The sequence below is a fragment of the Zosterops lateralis genome, assembly GCF_965231275.1.
Source record: "Zosterops lateralis genome assembly, chromosome: 12".
Lineage (NCBI taxonomy): Eukaryota > Metazoa > Chordata > Aves > Passeriformes > Zosteropidae > Zosterops > Zosterops lateralis.
In genome coordinates, this window is record NC_139772.1 from 16,188,727 (window position 1) to 16,214,359 (window position 25,633).

Below are 25,633 nucleotides of genomic sequence, written 5' to 3' on the forward strand. Positions count from 1 at the left end.
TGGATGCATCAAAATTTGTCACATATTCTACTGCCAGGATAGGCAAAAACCCAAAAATCTGAGACATGGGGTACGCTCACACTCAGAGCACTGAAACTCTATCCAATGACTCTCAATTACATTCATAGTGGGTGTTTTCGAATCTGGGGTCATTGTCATTTTGGTCCAGGATGACAACATTGATCTGACATATTCCAATGAGTGGCTCCAATGCCTGATCTGTTGCTGTCACAGTGATGGGATATTCCCTCTGCTTTTCTCGATCAAATACCTGAACAGTTGTCAGAACTCCTGAAAACAAATTAAACAGCAAAGAGTTAACATTCTGTGTATCTGGCAATGTTCTACATGCAGATGTTTATTTCCCTGTCAATCCATTGGGGTACAATGCAGTAGGTTAAGTATAACTATAATATTAGCTTCAGGTTCAAGGATCCAACCCCGAGATTTAACAACTGCAACAGCTGACATTGTACTGCTCGGGCAGACCCAAACTTTAGTTACACTTATATCTACACACAATAGGAATTTGAATTAGAAATTTAATTGATTTTCTAATGAAATTAATTTAATTAAATAAATAAATAAACTTCAATTACAATTAAAGTTTAGAAAATGGAAGTAAGTACAAACTAAGAGAATGAGTTTCTCAAAAAATTATTTCTTTTGGAAAGCTTTAAGTACAGGGTAAAGGAATTTTTCATATCTTTTATCCTCCAGAAATTCAGCCTGACCTTAGCTTTGGCCTTCTAAGATTTAGTTCCTTTGCTGTTTGTGAGACTGCTGTCATTTGGATAAATCCCTTATTTGCCATTAGCAAATGTTGTAAGATAATGTGCACTTAAAATAGGTTTGTTTGTGTTTTTAAAATCCAGTTACAAAAGCACACCAGTTACTTCACAAAGCAGAACTTCCACATTTGAAGGAAAACATCAGCTTTAGTTCCAGTACTGGACATGTCTGAAACTTAGTTTCATGAAGGACTTGTTCATGCAGTTACTACAGTTTAAATTTGGTCTGCTGTCAAAACACTAAATGAAAAAGCAGAAAGTCTGATTTTATCTAAGCCTTTTTTCCAATAGTGTTACAAGGTGGTTTCTCTACACCATTATCAGTTGTGACATTTGGTTTACCTGTGTCAGGATGAATGCTAAATGCTGGTAGGACACCATCTCTGTGCATCAGGCCATATTTCACTACACCATTAGCCCCTTCATCAGCATCAGTGGCTTCAACCTGCAGAACAACGGTCCCTGAAGGCTGATTTTCCAGGACAGAAGCATGTTCCCGATAATACTGGCACTGAGAGAGGGGAGGAAAACAAAGAAAGAAAAATTTAAAAAAGAGAAAAAAGCAAGGACTTCTCTTGCCATTTGATTTAAAGATACACTAGCAGGGGAAAAAGAAGAATTATTTAGCTACACTTGCATTGGCATGCTCTGCTGTTAAAGCTTTATCTGTACCATGATTAATTTAAATTTCCCTTGCTATTCTGTGGTTACACAAACAACACACAACATGAGGCCACTGAGCATCTCCAGCTAATGCAAATATTTGGAGAAAAAGTTCAAGTTGCTTCCAAATGGAAATATTTTTCTGTAGTAGCAAAGGTCTAATAAAAAAGAGGGCATACACTTGCCCAAACCACCAAATTGCTTTGATCAAAAAGGGATTTCTACACAAAGTAACTTTGTCAAGAAGAGGTTACTGAGAATTTCTATGACTGACATGAATAGTTGCTGACTTTTCCAAACATGCAACACTGTCCATCAACATCTGAGCCATCAGTACCATGCCCGAAATTTTTAGATAACAGATCTTTAATATGAATTAACATTCTAAAACCAAATGCAAGCATTTATTTTTTACAGTACTTCACTATTTAAGCTAATACACTCATTCTTCTCTTTCAATAGTTGCAGCCATGCAATCATCAAAGGAGGCCCATGTAATTTAGAGAGGCATTCTGGAGTATTCTGGAACAAGCCCACTGCACAGACAGCTGTCCCCATGGATTCCTGCCCACATGTGCCTTCTCCAAAAGGCTTTCACTGGCCTCACCCTCTGAATGCCAGAGATGAGGGGTGGTTCAGGGAACAGATAGGAGCTCACAGAGCTGCTCTGCCTCAAGAGCAGAACAAACCCTGAAAGCCTTAGGGAGGGATGGAAAAGAATGAGACAGGACTCAGAGGGAAGCAGAGCAGCTCTTGACCATCACATCTGCTGCACACCTGCAGTGCCAACGGTGTTAAAACATTTTTACACAGTCCAGGACAAAAGACAGAGGCTCATGTATTTACCTTCTGAAAGACAGGTTTGTTATTGTTGACATCATCAATTTTCACAACAACCTGGGCAGTACTCGTGAGAGGGTGGGGCCCTCCAGAGGCATTATCATCAGTAGCTGTGACATTCAGAACATATTCTGTCCCCTGCAGCTTAGGAAATGGGCTTGCACGGAGTCTAACCAGCCCTGTAAAGACAACAGGTTGTGGGGTTTTGCTGCATTAACCCATTCCCATTATTCTCCTCACTAGTAAGCATGACAACAAAGCATTCTGGTTTGCCTGTTCACCAATAAACCCTTGGGCTGTGCTGTTTAACTGTGGTGTTTTTACTGCAGTCCCACGTTAAAACAAAATTAAGACATCACAACAGGATTGTCTCCAGAGCAAACTGAGCCAACAGCCACAACTCTGACCTGCACACAATGGCTTTCATCCATCTGCAGCTGCCATGGACAGCTCAGCTGAAACTACACCAAGTTGACCTTCCTGCAGCTCAGTGACAGCAGCACTGAGCCACAGAGGCTGAGAAACCCTCCTGCCACCCTCAGAACTCCCCACAGGACACACCCTGCTGGGTGGGACACAGGCACTGGCAGAAGGAGAGGTGCTACAAATGCAAAAGGCAGCACAGCTGCCTGAGATCCTGCAGAAAAGGGCTGTCATTCTTTTCCTCCACCATCCACCACATGTGTTATTCATCAGGAATAATCACAATTGTCATCACAACAGAGTACTTTCACTGCATCAGTGTCACTCAATTTGCTTGAAAATGTATTGTTTCAGCTGCAGCAATTATCTTTGACACTTCTCCACTTTACCTGCATATTTCTACCACAAGAGATATAGACTATTCCCCTGACATCATCCCTGGAAAGAAACTGCTGAAAGTCACTATAGAAACTTGTACTGCTTTATTCAGAAAAAAAGAAAAAAGCCTAAGATTGATTTGGGAAAAAAGCTAATGCTCCTTAAGTTAAGTTTCAAATACTATAAAATTAATTGGCAAAAAGTGCAAATGTACCTATACATGATTTTCTATATTAAAACTGTGGAACTAATCCCAAGAGGTATCTATCAATCAAATGTTAATATGCTTTGACCAAAAAAATCTGTTTCTTCCAAAAAGGGTTTTCAGAAGTGTCAGGTATATTAATGCTGTAGCATTTAGACACTTTCAAAATCTTTCTTCCCCTACAGGTGCCAAAGCATCTGTAGAAATTTAAGTCAGAAAGGAATTAAAGGAGCTCATAGTAAACTCAGAGTCATGATTCAATGCTTGCAAGTTACCTGCAGTATTTTTGGGAACATTTCAGAATCTGACATTAATATTGCAAAACCATGATTGCATTGAAATTAAAATTTCATGTTAAGTGAACTCTATGAAATAAAGTGAAGGAATAACTAAGGGCAGCTTACTCCTTCCTATGTATTCAATGCTTCTGCTTTGGAAAATCTAAGTTCAGATTCAAAATACAAAGTAGTTTAACTGAAGTTAATTAAGTTACTTCAATCCTTCAATGGGATTTCAATTTGTTTGCCTGTTTCAATCTCAAAACATCCTCTTCTGTTTTTTCAAGCAACCAACAGCAAAAAAATCCTATTAATTTAAAGGGATATGCCAGCCTACTCAGATGTTGGTCTTTGTGCACTTATTTATTTATTTTTCTAATAAGGACACAAGTGTAATGGGAACCTTTTTCTTTTCACATTTTGAAAATATGTGACTATTGAAAAGAACTTAAAAAGATGTAAAAATTGGCATTTCAGAACAAATGCCTTAACTGCAAAGTATTCTCCACACATCTTTTTTTTTCTCATCCATGCAGTATTCTTGGCTAAACAACACTGGTCATGTAAATGATTTTAGCCTTAAATGAAAAATATACTACTTTAGTTGAGATTTTATATATTTTACCTCCATTGAAATAAAACAGGTAGTCTCATTCCACCTACAAATACATCACTTTGTGTCACACCACACAGATAAGTTCAGCCAAGACACATTTGCTCTCACCAGCATAATCAGGACATTGACACAAGCTTGGGGTGGGAAAAGCCTCATTTAAAATCCCAGATGTCCAGTTTCTTATATTAAATTCTATTCAGATACTTGTCTGACATTTTGGAATGTCACCCTGTTATCAATAATAACATTCTCAAGTAAGTTACTGCCTCTTAAGCTACCTGTTATCTACAAATAAGCCCTCTATTAAGTTCCTGACTGAAAGCAAACACAGAACAGGTAAGAGAGGTCAATTATACACAGATTCTAAGAAATTATTCCATTTTTAAAGTATTATAAATGAGTATATGCATTCTTTTCATGCACTTTTTAAAATTAAGCTTCCAAGATAATGTATGCTATTCAGTTTGATAATAAGACCAAATTCAAGGTGCATCACAACACAACCAACATTATGACCACAGTAGCAAAGAGTTTATATATTATTACCTTTCTTAGGGTCAATAACAAAGTTCCCTTTCTGATTCCCAGACAGAATGTCATATGTGACACCATCTCCATCAGGATCAACAGCATTAACTGTGGCAATCAGAGTGTTTGGACCTGCATCTTCAGAAACAAAGCTCCTGTAGCTGTTAAAAAACCCAGACAACAGCACATTCATTAATTCAACCAGGATATCTTATATAGAGAACTCAGCTTTACAACACCTACCAACTACCTGTTCAGAGGGCACTGCAGGAATTTTTTAATTTTCTAATACAATTACACTGACATGATGCTTTTTTTGTTAAGCAGTGAAATAATAGCACTGATGATCTATCCAACCATCCACATCTTTCTGTTGTTACCCCCACACATTTCCACTCCAAACTTCCACCAGCATCACAGCCTTTATGATGAGCTGGGCAAAAAGACTTGTGCTAAATGCAGAATTCACTTGGGTTTGTTTTTTCTATTAAAAAAAAAAAAACAGTTTCCTGATTCACAGCCTCCAAGCAAACACTTGCTAAGTTAAAGCAGTTCTCGTTGCAGCACTTTCTGACACAAGCCCTCAAAAGACTTCCAGTGCAGTCTTGGCCCCGGCAGGACTAAGATGAGTGAGATGTGGAGGGATATGTGCATAATGTCAGTTTTACAGAAATCTCTGCTCAAGTCCAGACACATCACTGACATTGTAAGCTCTTAAGAGGCATTATCAGCCTAAGCTTAATGCTCTCTGGAGGAGAAAAGCCCCCTGCTTTAGCAAAGTCCCAAATATTTATTATTTTATCTGAGTGGATTGAGCGTGTGTCAGACTAAGCATCCACCAGGGCTGTCCACAGCAGACATCCCAAAGCTCAGCTGGAAGAGTGAACTGCAGCTGGCTGCATCTAGCCTCACACAGATGCCCCACTGGGCTACAGTGCTTATGGACACACTGCCCACATGCTGAGAACAGCAAAACATTGAAAGGAAAAGAGAATGGATGCACAGAAAACCTTTTCCTTCACTTTTGTTGTCGAGGTATGAGTGTTTTCTACGAAACCTCCATAGAAACAGCTGCTTTCCTTCTCCCAGTTTCATATGCAATGAAGTAAGAGAAGTAAATCATTCTGGTTTAGCTCAGTCACAACCCTCAAGACACTGTCTTAACTCTGCATCTCAAAGGCAAATGAAGAGTAATTCTGATAAATTTTTACATGAAATACAGGGAGAGAGGAGTTCAGAAGAGATCTCTTAAAAAAGAGGAAGTAAAAACTGACAACATGAAACAGAGTGGTAGCCCTAAGCACTTCATAACTGAGATAAAGAATAACTGTGATGAAAGAGAGCTCATGGCAAGGAATCATGAGTTTATACTGGGCTGTAAATCTGTTTAAATAAAGGGCTGGAAGGACAACATCATCACCTGGATTTGTATGAGACTGCCACAGAGCACAACATTAACTGCAAACGGTCTCTCAATAGGCCCCAATTTACATGTGTTCACAATAGTTTTATTTCATGGAAAACTGCAATTAACTTCTGTCTGAAATTTACCTCTGGGCTTGAGATTCTTTTCATAACAGGAAAGAGAAAGCAAAATCAAAGCCTAGTTAACCAAAAACTTGAGATAATTTGTATTCCAGGAGATGAATTCAATCCCAATGCCCATCTACATGTACACACAACAGTAATTTCCCTACTATTGCACAGAGAACAGAGAAGCTGCTTGTGAAGGCTTGGAATTTTAAAATAATATTAATTTTAATCACATTTCTCAGTAAATCTTAAGTAAAAGAGCTGGCAGGGATTTTTTTTAACTATGTTTTCTGTTTCCAATTTGTTAGAGATGTTTATAGCATTTTAAATAGTATCACTTGCTTCTGATTAAAATATTAGGAACAGATGCAGATAAATATTCAATATCTCTGAATAGTATAAGAAATAAATAAATGAAAAATGGGAATCAGCAGAAGAGTGAGAAACCTGGTTTAATATTTGAAAATATAGAAAGATCCAATAATAAATTACAAAAGATCAAATTTTCCAAGCCATATCTCCTCAGCAATGTTTAGAAAAGAAAGGACGGCACAAGATTTTGAAGCCAGAGGTTATCTGCACATAAAACAAGGACTGTCAGAAAGCTTTGATGTTTTGTTCAGCTAAGCCCCAAGCTGAAATCTTTGCCTCAGTTTTGTTCTGAGCAACTCCTACTGTGAAGAGTAGAAGGCTGGTGCAGAAGCTGACTGGAAATTCCATTACTAAGTCTCTAACATCAGTGCAAGGTTACAATACTTCTGGGATTGCTTCAGAGGCTTCTGAGTCAGAGCTATGGAAGAAAAGTGCTCACATGTATTTTAGAAGGAAAAAAAAATACATACAGTTTGTAGGGATGGGACTAAGTGAAATTAAGTGAACTCCACTTAAGGGCATTTATCTTGTGGGTTTTGTAATTCAGTTGCCATTTAGGATTGTGTCATCTAAGCATTTTTCTTTGGCAGCTATTAACCAAGGATGCAGATTGCTGACACTAAGTTTAAACTGCTTAATTAAAAGGCAAAAATCCCCCATGTCTCTGCATGAGGGCTGATGGCAACAACTCTCTTGCCTGTTTTTTTCTGCTTGATTTCCTTTGCTGGTGGAGAGGTGCTCCTGAACTGTACAACCTGAAATTACTGCACCACATATTTCAGTACATACTGGAAAAAAATAAAAGTGCAAGATGCATCAAAAGAGATTGTCTATATAACACCCCTCCTTTTTTTGTGTTTTTGTTTGTTTGGTTGGTTGGTTGGTTTTTGTTGGTGGGTTTTTGTCTGTTTGTTTGTTTGTTTGTGTGGTTTTTTGGTTGGTTGGTTGGTGGGTTTGGGTTTTTTTGTTGTTTGTTTTTTTGTTGTTGTTGTTGTTTGTTTTGTTTTTTTACTGGGAGTCTCAGAGTCAAAATATCAGCCCGCATTTGTCAGTCAGGTTCTCAGTTCTGACTGAACCAGAGCCAGTTACCATCCTGTGAGCAGCCTTCCAACCAAAACACAAAAAGCAACAGTAAAAGATAACAGAGTCTGAAGAATATGTATTTACACTGTCTGAGAAAACTCAGGGGCCTCATCATTCACATTGGAGACATGGATCCTCACAGTTGCTGTCCCAGTCCTGGGCTCCTCCCCTTGATCTACAGCCATGATGATGAACTCATAGAGGTGGTTGGGGCGCTCATAGTCCAGCCGTGTTGCAGGAAAAATAGTGCCATGAGAAGTAATGCTGAAGTCTTGGCTCAGAGTGTAATACAGCAACTGGGCATTCTCCTTTGAATCACAGTCAGTGGCTGTCACTGGTAGGAAAGAAGAGAAAGACATTGTGTAGATCAAAGTCAGTGAAAGGGAATGGTAAATACATTTACTACTACTGTAGCAGGACTTGCCTTGGCACGTGGTGTTGAAATCAGTCAGGGAACTCTGCTGCCTCTTGTGCTTTTTAGTAAGGGTTAGTTGTGAACTAATCCTTACTCAAAAATAATTCATTTTTTTCTAAAAAAGTGGAGTCCCTGGGAGAATTTAGCTGCTAGATCTTGACTTTGTTAAAGAATCCTGTACTATCAAGAATATATTCCCACACAGAGAAGTGTATTCTCATGTCCACCTGACCTACACTGCTGACTTAAAATCACTCAGATCACACATTGTGCAATTAAAGAGAGAATATTTACATGTATTATCCAACTGATGCCCATTATGTGTTTGTCAGATCCTATTCATAACCTACAAAAATCTATGCTAAAAGCACAGTTACCAGACCAGTAACTGACAAACTACCATTAGTACAGGATAAATCACTACATAGAACAGTAGGAGGTTATAAAATCCTATTTACTAGAGAAAAGCAATTTTCCTGAAGTTGAATTTTCCTTTTCCCCCTCAAGACTTAGAGGAAGTTTATGTAAGGGTTAAAGACTAATATAAGCCCCTCATACAACTGCTTAATTGACACAAATTTGTTTTATTGCTGCACTTCAGAGCACCATCACCTGAAGCTCAAGTTCTTGGTCTCACTAGGAAGAAGCAAAGTCTTCTGGTCAAGCATCCAAACAAAACCTCACACAGAATAGTCAAACTGTACAAGAGGCTTTTAATGCAAGAGAGCAGAATTCCTACAGCAAGCCCACACAGGACTCTCAGGACACGCAGAGAAGGTGAGCTGAGGTGTCCATAACTCTTGATCCTTCAAGAAATGTAGCAAGACTTATACTACGAGCCTGCTGCTGTAATACCAGCCACAACTAAGTTCTGTTACTGCAAAATTCCACAAAGAAAATAAAATCTGTTTCCTTTGCCTTCCTGTCCCCCAATGATTGTTTGGGCTGTGGCAGTAGTAAATAACTCTGACATGAATCGACAAGGTGCCATTTGCCTTCAGAGAGCTGCAACTACCCACGCTGGAACAGGTAATTTTGCTTTCTGAACTGAATTCTAAATAGTGCAAGGGAGAAAAATACAGTGAGGGTAATAAATGGCTTCAGGAGCACTAACCTTGGAGAAGTGCAGTTGTCATAGGAACTGTCTCAGGAACACCGACTTTGCTGTAAATCGACTGATGAAATTCGGGGGCACAATCATTCACATCTGTGATTACAACCAAAACCTTAATGGAGAAGAGGGAAATGTTACACTGCAAAGTGAATCAAGGGAACAACCTCACTGCTCTGGAAACATTACATGGAAGAACTTCCCAAAAACATCCTCAAAGTCTTCAGCAGCTGTAGGATCAGACATTTTTCTTAGATTGCTCTTTTTCTGCCGAGTGCCATTGAAATATGACATTCCAAGATACTAGCAACTGCCAAGTCCCTGACCCTGCAGCAATGTTTTCCACTCACCCTTCATCTCCATTGATTATTCCTTATTACTAATTTAAAGGAAAATGGACCATCTGCTTGCCAAGCACCCTTTTTCCATTATCTTATCTTGCAACACTTCTGTGATTTGTAACACTAAAAACTCTACTGCCCAGCATATTACATTTCAGCAGTATAAATCTCTAAGACCAAGTTCTGAATTCAATTACAGCAGCACAAATCAGACATAAGTGGAACTGATCTCCAGGGAAGTGCTCACAGCCCCAAGCCTGACAGAGCTCAAGGAGTGCCTGGACAATGCTCTGAAGCTCAGGGTGGGATTGTTGGGGTGTCTGTGCAGGGCCAGGAGCTGGACTTGATCCTTGTGGGTCCCTCCCAACTCAGAATATTCTGTGGTTCTGCTAAACCAAGTAAGAGACAATTTTGCCTCTAACATCTTTACAAATGCTTTTACATCCCTGTGTCAACTGTGAGCCTACAGTTGCATTGTTTACACTCCCAACAGTAAGGAGTGTGTAAAGGAGCCTTTCTGGTGGCTCATCCTGTTGTACCTCATGCACTGAGCTGAGGCATTCTGCATCACAGAGCAGGCAGAGGTGTATTCCATGAGCCTTGCAGAGCAGATATGCATGAACTAGAGCTGCTCTCTCAACTATTGAGGTTATATCAGTGTAAAGCAGGTACAAGTTAAACTACCTCTAGGCTAAGCATATTTGTAAAATCATCTCATAATCCTCTTTTTAGTCATATTTTACGATTCTTCATCTTGTAGTACTCAAGGGTGAACAGAAACCATCAGGCTCTGGTGTGCTCCAGCCAGTGTTTGTTACACTGCCATAGCATACTGCTTCCTGTCTCTGTGTCCTCACACTTGATCCTAATAATTCTGTCTCCAGTTCCCTCCCTGTCCTATTTCCTGCAGCAGGAACAAACTCATATAGTGTGCTTTTCCCAGCTCAGTGAATCTCTGAATCCAAATAACTATAATAACTATATTAAGAAATATTTTTGCTGTCAAACATCTTTCTAAAATACCACGAATCATCAGCTTTTAATACCAGTGAATTTTTATTACTTTCTTGTTTTATGAGTTCACTTTGTGTTCTCGATGCAAAACAAATAATTCTTTGTCCTGTCTTTGTTTTAGAGTGGAATAATCTCAAATGTACCCCATACTTGATGAAAGCAGAGTTGAGACAAAACCTCATGTCTGGCTTGGCCACATCCATTTCCATATGTTACCAGATAAGGTTTGGGATCTATGATGGGATGGCATATTGATCCCTCAGAAACTGCCTTTAGAGCATCTGCAAGAGTGAAATCTAAGAGTACCTAAACCACTCCTTAACATCTCCCCATAGACAGAAAGACTTTTAAAATGGTCAGCAGAATGGCCAGCATGGGGAAATGGGAGCTCCCGGTGAATCTGTACAGAATTCAAAAAGATGAAGGGAAATGGAAATGCACTCAGGCTGCCAGTGGGGAACACCTACCTCAGCAGCAGTGCTGGACTGCTCCTCATCCTCCTCTGCCCTGACCAAGAGGAGGTATTGGTGGGGGTCACCCTCGTAATCCACACTCCGAGTCAGACTGATCTCTCCTGTTGCCCCATCAATGCTGAACAGACCCCCAGGATTAGTGAGCAAACTGTAGCTCAGGGATTTCTTTTGATATGACACAGCAGTGACTGTAAGAAAGCTGCATTTAAAAAAAAAATTTAAAAAAAGAGGACTCAAGGACATAATACGACAGTCTGAAAAATATGACAAAAGCGATGCATATCAGAAATGATGGTGCAACCCTGCAGGTCTGCTCAGAGGTATCCTCAGTGAAGTCAGTGACAGCTGTATCTAAACTCTAAATTCAAGCATTTTGTTACACAGTGGTTCTATCACCTTGGGGTTAAACAGATAAAGACAGGATTCTTGGAAGCAGAACACAGTAAGGATTAAAAATGCAGGAACAGAGGATTTAATTTTTGCTGCAACTGAATTTGCCTACTTCAACCTCCTTCTATGGTAGTGATGGTTTTCAGGCAGGAAACTAAAAAGATAAAGCAAGATGAAAAAGATTTGTTTTAATAACAGCACAGTAAGTTTGCTGCAGTCATACCATCCTAAAGTTCCAATAGATAACTGCAAAAGGATAAAAGCCAGGCCCTAACAGCAGACATTGTTACAGCTTACACTGGACATACATTTTTAGCTTATCTGGCACTATCTTTTTTCCACTGAAGTCCACAATGTGTTTAAAGCCTTCAAGTGGAAACACCCACAGCAAGAAGTAAAAGAAGAAATTTAAAACTAAATATTTTTAAAGGATTTAAACCAGAAAACTAATTCCTCAAGTTCTCTTGCTTTAACATGCAGGTTTCTTAGGAAAAAGAATTCCATCTCCCAGGAGAGCACACCAACACGATCCTATGGCAATTGGAGTCAAAAAAACACAAACTCATTTTGTGCAAATTCCTTTTTCCCCCACTCTGCATCCCCCTGCTGCTGTGTCCCTCTTCCCTCTGGTGCACTGCTGAGCCCAATGGACAGCCCTGCTGTAGGTCAGGATCTCACTTCAGTTTTCTGCTGTATTTTCCTGCGCTGAGGTCTCACAGGCAGTTCCAGCCAGTGCATTCCTGCCAACAGGAATGCTTTTGCTCTCCCTTCCAGCTCCCTGCCCTGGCTGCACGTTCAAGCCACCTCTCCCCTCCTGCCAGCACTGAAAAATCCCAAGGCCATGCTGGGAGCGTGTTTAACAACCCAGCTGAAAACTTTTTTTGCCTTTTTTGTCTTTGCATCTCCTGGGCTCAGCAGTAGCTCATTGGTGTCACAGGCAGACCAAAGGAAGGGAAAGTTGTGGGAATGCTCCTCTGCATTAGAGAGGAGCAGCAGCCTTAAATCTGGCTTTGATTAGGAAATCCTAAACACAGAAACGCAGTGCATGACACCAACTCTCTCCTGGTTTGGCAAACCAAAACAACTAGATTTGCCTTCCTGGGTAATTGGTCTAATTCAAATATGAGAACTTTAGGATTCTAAATGGATTTTCATGGCTGTTGTGGCCAACACATTACAGACACAACTTGCACACTTTCCTTGTGCATATTCAAACCCTTTTAGACGTAATAACCACACAAAATACTTCAATCCTTTTGGATATTACCAAATTACTTGATCAACTGACTAATCTACTGTCATCTAAGGTGTGCAGACCTATTTTTAACAGTAATAAAAAGTTATGAATAATTTTATTTTTAATTCTAAACAATACTGAACACAAGACAGAGGGCACCTGTTAGCCATTATAGTATTTTGCAGTTATTCCATTTCTTCTATGCCTGTGCAATTTAATTTTATTGCCATTTTAAAGAAAAACTTTATTATCTACTATTTTTTTTTTAAATCTTAACAGTCCTTAGGTATTTAAATACTGTAAAACTAAATGTTGCAGACTGAACATTAACGCCACAGATAATATAATATGAATAACAGTTGAACTGCCACAGAAGGAACACATTGACTGGACAGAAGTATTCTCCATTCAAGTGGAAGAGAAAATATTTGTTGTAAGAACAAAACAGTTTGGAAAAGGAGGGACTGAGTATTCAGGTGGAGTTATGTTACTAACATTTCCTGTGATGTTTCAATTGACATGGTTTTACAAAGGATGAAGAAATAAAATGACAAGTTCTGTGTTATCTTCATTTTAGCTCGGTTTGTCATTGTGATGAAGACAGGAAAAAGAATTTTGGTTTTTCCAATTTTCACTTGGAGGAGAAGGCACTTCTCCAAATCTGACACGTAATATTAATGTATTCTTTCACACAAGATATCTTTCATCATGGTGTAACAGTATAAATTGTATTCTACACTTTGTTTGAAAATCAAGAAACAATCAACATCTAATCCTTTCCATATCATGTCAAAAAGTAGGAAAGCACACCTATTCAGTATCACTGTTCCCCATAAAAGGATGACTAAAACCACACATCATCAAACTGTGTCTGGATCACTTCTTTTAAGAGACCTAAGTTGCTTCTCACAGCTTTTATTTATGATTCACTGACAATACCAAGGCTCTGTGGAGATCAAACACGAGTCAAAACCAGGACCACAACCTCAGGGCATTATGTGGAGCTGTTACTTACGGCTCTCCCTGCAGGATGCTCTCAGGAACATGCACCAGGTATGACATGTTGGTGAACTGTGGTGGCCGAAACCCAGCAATGACAGACACAGAGGCTGGGGACCCTCTGCTTCCAAGTTTATCTGCTGCCAGGACAGTCAGCAAATACTCCTTGTCCCTCACCAATGGCAAACCTGTTGTTCTAATCCAGCCAGTGTCCTTCTCAACTTCAAATCTGTCTTCACCACCTAAAAGGAACACATCCACAAATTCTCATCAGCAAGAACATTTTCACTTGATTAAAATTAGGAGGAGAATACAGTGTCAATTCCCAAGTTGGCTTTGGCTTAGAATCAGCATGCACACTAAGGTTCAAAAGTTTGTGTAGAACTTGGAAATCAGGCATTACATTCATCATTCATGATTGCATTTCAAAATTCCATTTCACTCTCTGGACAATTATCATTCTTCTTTATAATTGAATTATAAAATGGTTTGGATTGGAAGGGATCTTAAAGTTCATCCCATTCCACCCCCTGCCATGGGCAGGGACACCTCCTACAAGACCAGCTTGCTCCAAGCCCTGTCCAATCTGGCCTTGGGCACTGCCAGGGATCCAGGGGCAGCCACAGCTTCTCTGGGCACCCTGTGCAGGGCCTGCTCACCCTCACAGGGAAGAATTTCCTCTCAATATCCCACCTAAACCTACTCTCTGTCAGTTTAAAACCATTCCTCCTTGTCCTGTCACTCCAGGCTCTTCTGAATGGTCTCTTCTCCATCTTTCTTTTATCCTCCAAAACTTTGCTGTTGCTTGACCCAAGTATCCCTTACCAGAAAATTCTCCACTGGAGAGGTATTGTTGCTCCCCATCTGCTCAGACACTTCTGAACTATTACTAAAGTTTCTTAAAAGGAGACACACAAAATATTATCACTGAGTTTGTACAAGCTTTGCACAACCCGGCCCATTAGAAGTTTGTTACAAATGAAGCAGAAGCATGACTCACTCCCACAAGGGATAGGAACATTAACCCTCCTCTCCACCCAACAAACTCCTCCAGAGAATGTCTCATAAATACAGCCCCCATTGCCACCCCTTGCCAAAGCCTTGGGATTACTGACTGCTCCAGTCCCCATCACCCCCAGGGATATATATGGGCAAGAACTCAACTTTGCAAAGAAATCTGTCCATACACCAATAGAAGTTGATTTTTCTCACACACAGAGCTGAAGGTTTATGAACCTTTCGCAGGAAGAAGGGCGAATAAAGCTGAGGATAAAAAAGTCACAATAGTGAGGCATAACTCATGGAATGGGAGGGTTAAAAATTACCTTCCAAGAGAAAATATTCTACAGTTCCATGGATCCCTTCATCTGCATCCACAGCAAGCAGCTTGTACACTTCAGTTCCTCCTGCAGCCTCGGGGGAAACCACAGCCAGGAAGGGGAAGGGCTCCATGGCCCACTCAGGGACGTTGTCATTCACGTCTGTCACAGTCAGGGACATGTGCACCAAGTACCAATCCTTCCCTGCAGGTCACAGGAGAAGGGAGGAATCATCAGACAGCTGCTCCATGGCACTGAGAGTAACAGAAACCCATCACAGCCTGAGTGTGCACTGCCTGCAATACTGCTGGCACATAATCCAGAAAAACCTGGAGTCTAAACTTCTTCTGGAATGAACAGAGTCCAGACACAATATGAGGAAAAATAACCAGCACAAGCACTGCTGAACTGCAAGACTGGGGCCACCAGTATCACATTCTTCTGAGATCTCTTATTAGGAAAAATCAAAATTTTTGAAAATTAAATACTTGTTGCCAAAAAAATTCTAATCAACCCTAACCAGTGATTTGCCCTTCTATAAAGTTCTGAAATCCTATAGTTTGCACTCCTAGTTAAGTTTAAATATTATTAAATATTATTAAATATTATTAAATACATACAGTCAAAGTCCAGAAGAACAAATCACCACAAAATGGAACTATCCATTTTTCCAAAAATTAACAGCATAAGATCTCTAAAAATTGAAGAAAAAATATTTATTATACTTTTAACATTATTAAATTAACCCACAAAATAGCAGAGCTCTTAACAAGTAATAAGTATCAGCCAGGTATGTAAAGAAAACTCCTTGGTGTTGTGACTAGCAAAGTCAAATATAAGTTTCTTAGTTTAGATTCCTGAGACTTAATCCATCATGACCTTTGAGTACATTCTATTTTTACCCAGAAAATTCTCTTAACAGAAAAAATCAGCAGTCACCCAGGATAAGTACTGAGGCTCTCTTGAGTTCACCTTGTAAAATTGTATTAATTCATCTGTATTTTAAACCTGTGAGTACGTGGCCTCTTTTAATTCCTCTAAAGAGCAACAAGAAGTGTATGACAGTAACTTTTTAAATCCAAATTAATTTCTTTGTATTTATACCCTGTACCCAGAATTTAACATTCCAGAGAATATAGTATCAGCTTACAGTAGCACATACAAAAAAACAGTGCCTACAGCAAAACCATCTAATTTATCAAACAGTAAATTACAGGAGTGAACCTGTATTGGGTTTGCCCATTAAACATGGATACATACAACATGTGTTCTGACATTTTCACGGCAAAATTCCCAGTTACTATGTACATCCAGGTCTTACAAAGCCTTACTGACTGAGACCCCCTGTGTGTTATGTATTACTGCACCTCTGCAGGCAGAAGGGTTGGGAGACAGTGCAATGATGCTCCATTCAGCCTCTGCAGACAGGTGTTCTTTTTAAAACAGTGCTTGTAAAGCCAAAGTTTCCAAAGCCAAACTCAAACTGCCTGACCACAAAATACAGCTGACACTGAGGTGAGAGCACAGCTCCCCAACTCTGCTGTTGCACTTCCTTTGTAGTCACCTAGGTATAATTCCCTTCAGCATTCAGCCAGAGTCTGAAAGCAGCTGCTTTGCTTTCTCCTCTGTGTAGCAGAAAAAAAAATAAAAAAATAAAAAAAAAATAAAAAAATAAAAAAGGCACAAGAAACTGAAAAAACCTTTTAAAAAATCCCAAATATGTCAAAAGCAGCAGCATGTATTACTTCTCACTACTATGCTAAGGAGTACCAGATGCGTTTTAAATAGAGGTGTTCTCATGTCAGAATGTGTGTCCCAAAAGTCTCAGCTCAGCCAGTCCAAGACACCTGAAGAAATAGCAGAGGAAGGAACATGCTGGACATTGATGCAAAGTTCAAACACACCACAGCAGCACACACCAGGGTGAGTTCTGAATGAGAAGTGCCAAACACAACCAGTGACTTCTTGATTTTAATTAAAAGGTGTCCAAACAGAGCAGTTGCAAAAGGGAGAAGTTAATGTCAAAGCTGCCTGTCTCTTCTCAAAAGAGCAGCTCTGGTGGAAGCTGCCCCAGGTTTGTAAATACCCACTATTAGCCTAGTTTGCCTGGGCATACTGTGGGCTTAAAGTAGCAGCACTAAATTAGAAGCTGGGCTAAGAACCTTTCAAAATCTGCCCCTATAATAGCAAGACGTATTGAGGATTTGAATGCTACCTTGGTAACCCTGCTGGGAGGAGAAAGGTTACTGATGTTTGTCTCTCTGGAGTCTGGAAATCACTCTCCTAATCAACCCCTGAAATCACTCTGGTTCAAGTCCTGCTAGAGTTCCTAACATGCATCTAGATCTGTCAAAAAGTAAGTCTCAATTTAAGAAGAATTCATTTTAATTGAAGAAGTACTAATAAATCTGGTTACAAATCCCACTTTTATCACTTAACCAGTGCAAATTCACTGAAAATTAATATGCTGATACTTAGAACATAATTGTAACTGAGAAACAGTTGTAAGAAAACTGTGCAGAAGTGCATAAGGACCAAGCTCAATCCTCACATGCTCTAGCAAATTTTATAGCTCAAAAACTCAAAGGACTTGGGCACATTCCTCCAGGTACTTGTATTTTAGCATTTAAGAGACTTTAGTGTCATTCTGACATCTTGGCAAGACCAAAGCTTTCAGCAATATGTTGGTCACTTCTTAAACATGGGAATAATCCTAAGAATTTTGTCAGGACAGTAAGCAGGAACTGCAGTGCAGGTAAGGGAAAACACAGGATTTAAAGTGCCTCTCTTGACCGGCATCCATTTCCACTGCATATGACTCTACAGATCTTATTGTTGCATTATCTCCTTCCATCAACCCCAGACAATCTGATTCGTAGGAAAAAAATGCTGAATAAATCATCATGATCTCCCAGATAAAGGCAGTCTGGAGGAAAATGAGTGCAAGTAAGTTCTCCCTTGACTGCATCCCATATATCAAAGGAAAAACTACAGCAGAAACACCAAACAGGACTGGACTTCTCTGCAGGGACCTACAAATGTGACCTGACAACTTGTGGAAACAACATCAGGGTGTCCAGCGAAGCATGACTGGACAAGGACTTGCCAGAGGACAACGAATGTGATGAAGAGACTGACAGCAACAATAATGTCTGTGTAATATGTGCATGTCTAGCAGGACAATGCATTAAGGATTTCAAAGGACATGTTCCTGAACATGATTTTTTTTTTTTTAACATAACTCCACATTCTAATTAGCACAGGAAGTATTTCCAAGTTTTTGCTTTACTGTAATTACCACGACACACACAAAAGGCAATCTCTTGTGTTTTGGAACTGACACAGCTGCTTGCCTGCAGAACAAACCTTAAACCAGATTTTCAGCTCATTTTAAATAAGGTACATAAAATTAATTTTCTCCTTTACTTATGAAAATTTTTGTGCTTTAAGACAGTGGATGGATAGAAATTTTAGAAATATACACCTCTCTATAGTTCAGGTGTCTCAGTGTCTCTGTCCATCAAAATATCCCCCACAGGTACCTTACAGATATATTAATTATGTATGTACATCAGTATATTAACAGTAACAGTACATCATCATGAATCTGCATTCATAATGATGATTAATAGTAGTTTATTAGTAGTATATGTGCAGTAATATTGCTACATTATGGAAGAAAATAATATGTTACAATTCCACTCAAATCTTAGCAGAAACAGCTTAAAACTGATAATCCTCTGTGGATTTGGGTTAAGTCCTACAAACACACAGAGAGGTCCTACTGAAATTATCTGTTCCCAATACCAAGCCCTGACAAGCAGTGGAGATACTGCCACTACATCCAGCAGTGCAAGCCAAGCACTACTGACACCCTAAGTCAGGAATCTGACCCAGACTTCATTTTCCCAAAAAGAATTTTCAACCTGTTGTGTAGCACAATGCCAATTACAGCTGCCTCAATATTAAGTGCCAGATGTTTGACTTTCAAGGCAGGCACACCACAGATACCTTACATAATGACATCCATTCAAAAGAAATCCTACTCAAAGAATGGTTCTACTAATTAGATTGTTGGCACACACATGGATTTTGCATTTGACAGATTTTCTTCCCTAGCTTCAGACAACAGAAAAATTTAAATTGCTTTCTCACAGATACAGAGCAAGAAGAGATAAAACACAAAATGGCCCTTGCTGATCATGAACATGACAGTAACATAACACTGGAACATTTTATGTCAAAAATTTCTACTTTTAGGAGTCATAGAGAAAATAGTACTTCACATTCCAAAGGGTAAAATCATCTTTTTTATTTAATCAGAAAGTATCTTTCCTCTTATTTTTCTTCAGTACGGAAACTAATGGAAACAGGTTCTGTAAGCAGATTGCTTTTCCCACATATTTGCAAACACCACTTATTTGCTCTTTGCAGTATCAAATCTAAGCCCCCTCTACAGCTCTCTTTTCAATTTATACAGAAAACTAAAACTAAAATTATAAACTCTAGTCCAGAGGTTTTTCCTACTTTAGCTGCTTAATTCCCTATTAGAGTCAACTCGTGTATCATCAAAAATCCTTCTTAGGGCAGCTCATCCTGAAGTCTGCTTTTTTTCTCTCTGATATTCCCTCCAGTTGAAATTACTTCCTTTTAGCTTAATATTACTGACAAAAGCTGCAGCACTGAAATTCATTCCCTATCACCAAAATCGATCTTCATAATCCACTGCTGAAACCTCATCATAGGTATCTATCTATAATTGCTTATTTTTCATGCCTATCTGGGGTTGAAAACTGATAAACTGAAGGATTTATTATACTGCCTTGCTCTGAAATCCAGCCACGTTAGGTAAGGTAATACATGAGCTGGCCACGTTTCTGCTCACAGGAAATGTATGGTATGTCATCACTCAGAATCTTCATCCTTTGGAAAAAAAAATAAACACAAACAAAAAAATTAAGTAACTTGCAGGGAAGTTTAATCATAGAAAAAATGGAAATGTTAATGAGTCAGTAAAAAAATAGCTAAAGACTCTAAAACATTTAAACAGCAATAGCAACAACTAAACAAACAAAATGGGAAAAAAGCCTTAATACTCATATACTAGAAAACTGGATTACACTTCTCACATCAAATTTAAGATATATAGAGGAACTTAGAAAGGGAAAGACCTCTAAAAATCATGAACTTCTTGGGACAGTTCAAGTTAAAGGCTTGTCAAAACTGAAGAACATACTGAAAATTATAAAAAGCAATCAGGAATCTTGATGGGACAATGGTTCTCTTTAGGTTCTTTACAGTTTTACTGAATTCAGGTTTATCTGAAAAATCTCTTCTGTGACGGTCACCATTAATTTTCTGGGAAGGGATTTTGACATAAAGTAACATGAACCAGTTCCTCCAACCTGCTATTGCAGCTGGTTGTAAAAGTTCATTGGCTTGCAGAGAGATATTGCAAACTGATAAATCCTGTCACTTCATACAGCAACTAGAAAAAAAATATTCCCCCACCTACCAATAAAGTTACACCAAAGGTGGCAGGAAGAAGGCAAAGGATTTAATATTAATCATTCAGTTAACAGCAACTTTTGAAGGCTCTTCTGGTTAAACCAAGCTTTGAAAATCCTGCCTGCTGAAACAATCTGACTGCAGTTTCCAACACTGGAGGTCAGAGCTGCCTCTAAATCCATCTCTTTTCACCATGTCAAATTTTAAAAGATGCTGTCAATCTGTGAAATCCAACATATTCTCAGACTTCTGATTGCATTAGGATTACATGACTGTCTTTTCTCTCAAAAATCCAATGGATAATTCTATAAGATGAGACTTGAAAATAAAATCCTTATATTCATTACAAATGTAGGCTTCTCTGCATCAGTGTAATTGATAAAACTGACAATGCCAGACATTCTGATTTAAAAAAACTGACAATAGAGTATATGTAGTTGACTGAACATGTCTCTGCAATTGTGGACAAACATTATACATTCCTTGAATGTACTGAGGGAAGAGGTATTATATTATCATGATTAAACAATAATGGGTGAGAAGCTAGGCATTGCTCCTGGCATTTTCAGGTCATTACAATTTATTTTTAAAAGGAGATTATGAGAGTGTTAAAAGTCTTGCAAGCCTTGAGGTTACTATTGCTATTACATACTGCCCTACATCCATCAGCAAATTAAGTATCCAAGCTGGTATTTTTGTTTATGCCTTGTGGGTTTTTTTTTAGGTTGCTCCCACTTCTTACCTTAAATAGACAAATTTTCTGGAAAACTCAGGGGGTTTTTGTTTGGGTTACTCCAAGTTAAATGTTTGGAGTTGGTTGAGAGGATATAGAAGTTTTGAAGACTGTCTCCAAATATCATACTGTGCTATTTTAAAACCCCACTCTATAATATGTCTTCATGCAAAATACCTACTGACATAGGGTTTGGGAAGATACATTTTCAGAAAAAAAAAAAAACTTAATGCCCTAAGCTGCAATCAGGAGAAATCTCTTTTCCCATTTTCATACCATGAGATAAAAGCTACTGGTTATTGTATCCAGTCCTACTGTATATCCTTCAAAAAAATAGGACAATTATGCACAAACATTTCTCTACTGTCATTTCTGAAATTTCCTGAGGTATATGATGGGCTACTTTTAAGTACAGTAGTTTTCTCATTCATAAAACATAAACCTTCTAAAGAGATAACTTTGATGGGCTCAAGCTGGGGACAGCCCATGTTCTCTCCTAATATGCCTCATCTTTTTTGCAGACAGAATAATGACAGCCTGGCATGTCTCTGCTCTTTACCATCATACTGCTTTTAAAACAGAAGTTAAAGCAAACCAGAAAACAAAAGTAAAGAGAGCATCAGAGGAGCTGAATGGTCGTGGCAGAAAGGACATTAGTATAAATAACCAATTAAAAGACATTAGGGTGATGATCACGTTATCAGGGACTTCCCAGTGTGGCATCAATCTTCTGAGGGTGGCAGTGAGGGAAACCAAGCATGCCCAGATGTGAAATAATGACTGCAAATTAATAATCACAACAGACATCCTTAAATAACAAAACGTGTGTCTTAATGAATTACTACTGATTGCCAAAAAACATTATCATAAGTAAAGAACTTGGCTAAAGCAGGAGCTGCTACTGTGCCACTGTGAGATGGGAAGTTCTCTTGAAATTTTCCTTAGAATTTCTTGGGGAACATCCAGCTTGTTTCTCTGTAGTCTTTCAAGTGCAAGGAGTCAAAAAAATGTAAAAATGCCACCACAATCAGTAGCCTCACTGATTGTGAGCCTGCTGTATTTCCTTGGATTATTATGGAATCATAGAATGGTTTGGGTTGGAAAGACCTTGGAGCTCATCTCTTTCCAACCTCCTACCATAGGCAGGGACACCTCCCACTAGACCAGGCTGCTCCAGGCCCCATCCAACCTGGCCTGTATGTTCTATAATTTATTAGTTCTAGCAAATTGTCAAATCTGTGCTGAAATTTAGTTAGATCTTGAGAAAAAAAAAAGAAGTTCATTTCTTTTGCAGAAACTGAATGTTTGAGATGATAAACAGCCAGAAGATCTAAACAGCTTTGGTGTTCAAGTCATAGCAGTCTCAGAAAGATATTTTTAATCTGCTTGGAATAGAAAGTAGAAAATTTCAAAATATTCAGACTGATCAAACATCAAGATGGTGCTCCACAGCTTCCTCAGACATTTCTTTCTACCACAAATCAGTAACATTCCAAGTCTGTAAACACCCATCGCTGTCTTGAATGCAAACAGAACACGCTTCTTTTTTTTTTCTTTTTTAAACTTAATTGCATGAAACCCACTGCAGTTTAATGAAATCCATCTGCTGGAAAATAGATGACAATTTCAACTTAAGCTCAGCTTCAAGTGTAACTGTTGACAGCTGTAATTCATGAAAGAGGTAATAAGGAATGTAAAAGGCAAAAACACCACGCAGAAGCTACTTAATTCTTAGGGATGATCCCCCCAGAATCAATACAGCCAGTAAGGGACTAAGGCCTCAGATAAAATTAAAACAGATCATCCTTGACTTCCAAGCATGAAATCCTTCAAGGTGAAAATATTACTAGAATTGGTATCTCCACTCTCTATATTGATTTAAACACTATAAATATATTTAAAATACAAGTGACGCTGTTAACTGTTGGAAGGCAAGTCAAACATCACCCTCAGTGAATCCCCTGGAAAGAAAAAAAACGAACGACAGGAGATTACAAAGCTGATGCCCATGGATCAAGTAAGGTCAAGGGAGCTTGAGACAGCAGGATTAGAGAGGAGGGATCTTTAATGCACTTCCCCCAAGCACTAATGGAATAATAATGGCTCCTTCTCAAATTAAATGCTACCCCATGTTGAAATATTAATGTGTATGACAGTCTAAGAAAACGTACCTTCTGCTCACTGGGTAAAAACTTAAAATAGCATTATGCTTTCATGAAGAATAAATTGTGTCCCAATGAATTGAATGGCATAAAATCCTGAAATGCCACAAAAAAACCCCATGAGCATAACCATGTCAGTCCTTCCAGGCAGAGTTAACTGAAGAATATAACCCAGGGCTGAGTGATCAGTGGGGTCACTAGAGGAAACTCCTCCTCAAGGACCATGTGCCAAAAAACATGTTAAACCCTGAAATTCTGGCATTCTCTTTAGCATTTCATGGCACAAAGAAATTCATAAGGTTTTCCTGGTGTTTCCCTTTGGTTTGGTGTTGTAAAGTTTGTGGTTTTGTTTCTCTTCTTTTGGATAAAATGTTTGCTAATTAAGAAAAAATGTAAAGATTGCCAGGCCATACTTCAATTTCAAGTGTTTTCAGCTCTCAAGATTGATCTTTCTATCCAGTGTTCAAGGCAGAACCTCACAGCACCTTCCAGTACCTGAAGGAGCCTGAAGGGAAGCCAGAGGGACACCCTTTGTCAGGAATTGCAGTGACAAGAAAAGGAGTAATGGGCACAAAGAGAAAGAGGGGAAATTTAGGTTAGGGTGTGAGGAAGAAACCTTTTACTGTGAGGGTGGTGAGAGACTGGAACAGATGTCTCAGGGAGGTTGTGGATGATCCCAGCCTGGCAGTGTTCCAGCCCAGGTTGGGTAAGAGCTCACCTGAAGCCGAAATACCAACCAAGGCACTGTGTCCTCTCTTGTCCAGGCCCTGAAACTCCTCCACACACACAGGAGAATCCATTCCATTAAAAAACACTGAGCAGGTCCAGATTCTAATGTTGCTACTTTCTGGTGACTAATTACTGCCTCCAGAAAACAGAACGCGTGATAAACTAAGTCTACAAAGTGTCATAAAACCAGAAAGATACACAACAAATAAAGAGAACTAGTAACATGCTATTTCCTCTACAGATTGCAGTTAATTTTCCTGTAGCAGCAAAAGAGACCAAGTTGTTATTTCAAAGGATAAAAAAAGGATTGGTTTTGGCATCTACATTAAAATAAAACTGTAACATCAATAACCAAAACATGTCCAGTCACAAAGCAACCACAGCATGTTATGCACTGGTAATAATAATAATAATAATAATAATAATAATAATAATTATACTAGTGATTTCTGCACATCACTACCAAAAATCTTGGAGCTCCACTGCAGCTTTGCTAAAAAACCTCTACCCTGAATGCTGAAAAGTTCTTCATTCTGCAAAAGCCCCTCAAATCTACCTCTGACACAGTAAAACATACCCCAGCACAAAGCCTGTGGGCTACTAAGAAACACTCCAGGCAGAGATGAGTGGGTGTGTGACATTGGCAGGTACTTGCCAGGCCAAGTGGAGTGAGCTCACTTAACTCACACCTTCAACAAAATGAGAGAAAACCCTCTTCAACTCAGAGAGAGAAAACCCTTCCTTGTCATCAACAAGGGAGATACCTGGACATTGAGATGCTGAAGGTCTTGGTTGCATCTGGAACACCAGCCCTGCACAAACTGCTGTGCTGATTATCCAGGACAGAATTGAGAGGAAGTAAACAGGAAAATATTCAAAATTCTATTTTAGCTTAAGGGGGGAAAAAAACACCTAATAAATATACAGCCTGTTACATGCCACTTGAAGAAAAGTTAATTCAGGCAAAGGACATCTCTTACACAATCCCATTAATGAAGTAAAGAGTGAGGGCTGTCACAAACTAGGAAGAAACTACTCGATGTTGCTTTATTACCATATACTCATCTTCTTGTTACTATTTTGAGAATGCTCCATCAGTTAAAAAAAAAAAAATCAGTTATTGTGCCCAGAGATGCATTAGGACCACCTGTGGCACAATGCTTTTAAGCACTTTTTACTGCTATAAAGGTAATGAAGTGCACCTTACAAATGAACCACAATAAACTACACTGAAAAGATAAAGGAAAAGAGAGTAGACTTTATAGGCTAAAGTATTTAAACACCTTGTCTTATTCTTGACATCATTGCCTGGGTTGAAGAAGAGAGTAATGACAGAATTAATTATTGGTTCATTTTCAGTTCTCAGTTACCAGGCAGCAAGAATAGTGGAAAGTGAAGAAAAAAAAAAATGAAGTAATTAATACAACTTTATACCACTTGAAAATGAATACATATCTGATATAATAAGCTCTAATACTAGAAACCCACAGCT

General features: G+C 38.9%; 1 protein-coding gene across 1 annotated transcript in view; it reads right to left on the minus strand.

Moving 5' to 3' along the window:
- The window catches only part of LOC310914203 (neural-cadherin-like), a gene marked incomplete at both ends in the record, with an annotated part of 59,574 nt that overhangs the window by 29,977 nt on the left and 3,964 nt on the right, over positions 1-25,633 (minus strand). The window contains 9 exons of the mRNA XM_083870185.1: positions 121-291; positions 1,134-1,302; positions 2,301-2,473; positions 4,741-4,883; positions 7,795-8,044; positions 9,240-9,351; positions 11,059-11,263; positions 13,707-13,932; positions 15,016-15,213. Of these exons, the coding sequence (XP_083726311.1) occupies positions 121-291; positions 1,134-1,302; positions 2,301-2,473; positions 4,741-4,883; positions 7,795-8,044; positions 9,240-9,351; positions 11,059-11,263; positions 13,707-13,932; positions 15,016-15,213 (1,647 nt within the window). The remainder of the gene's footprint in view (positions 1-120; positions 292-1,133; positions 1,303-2,300; positions 2,474-4,740; positions 4,884-7,794; positions 8,045-9,239; positions 9,352-11,058; positions 11,264-13,706; positions 13,933-15,015; positions 15,214-25,633) is intronic.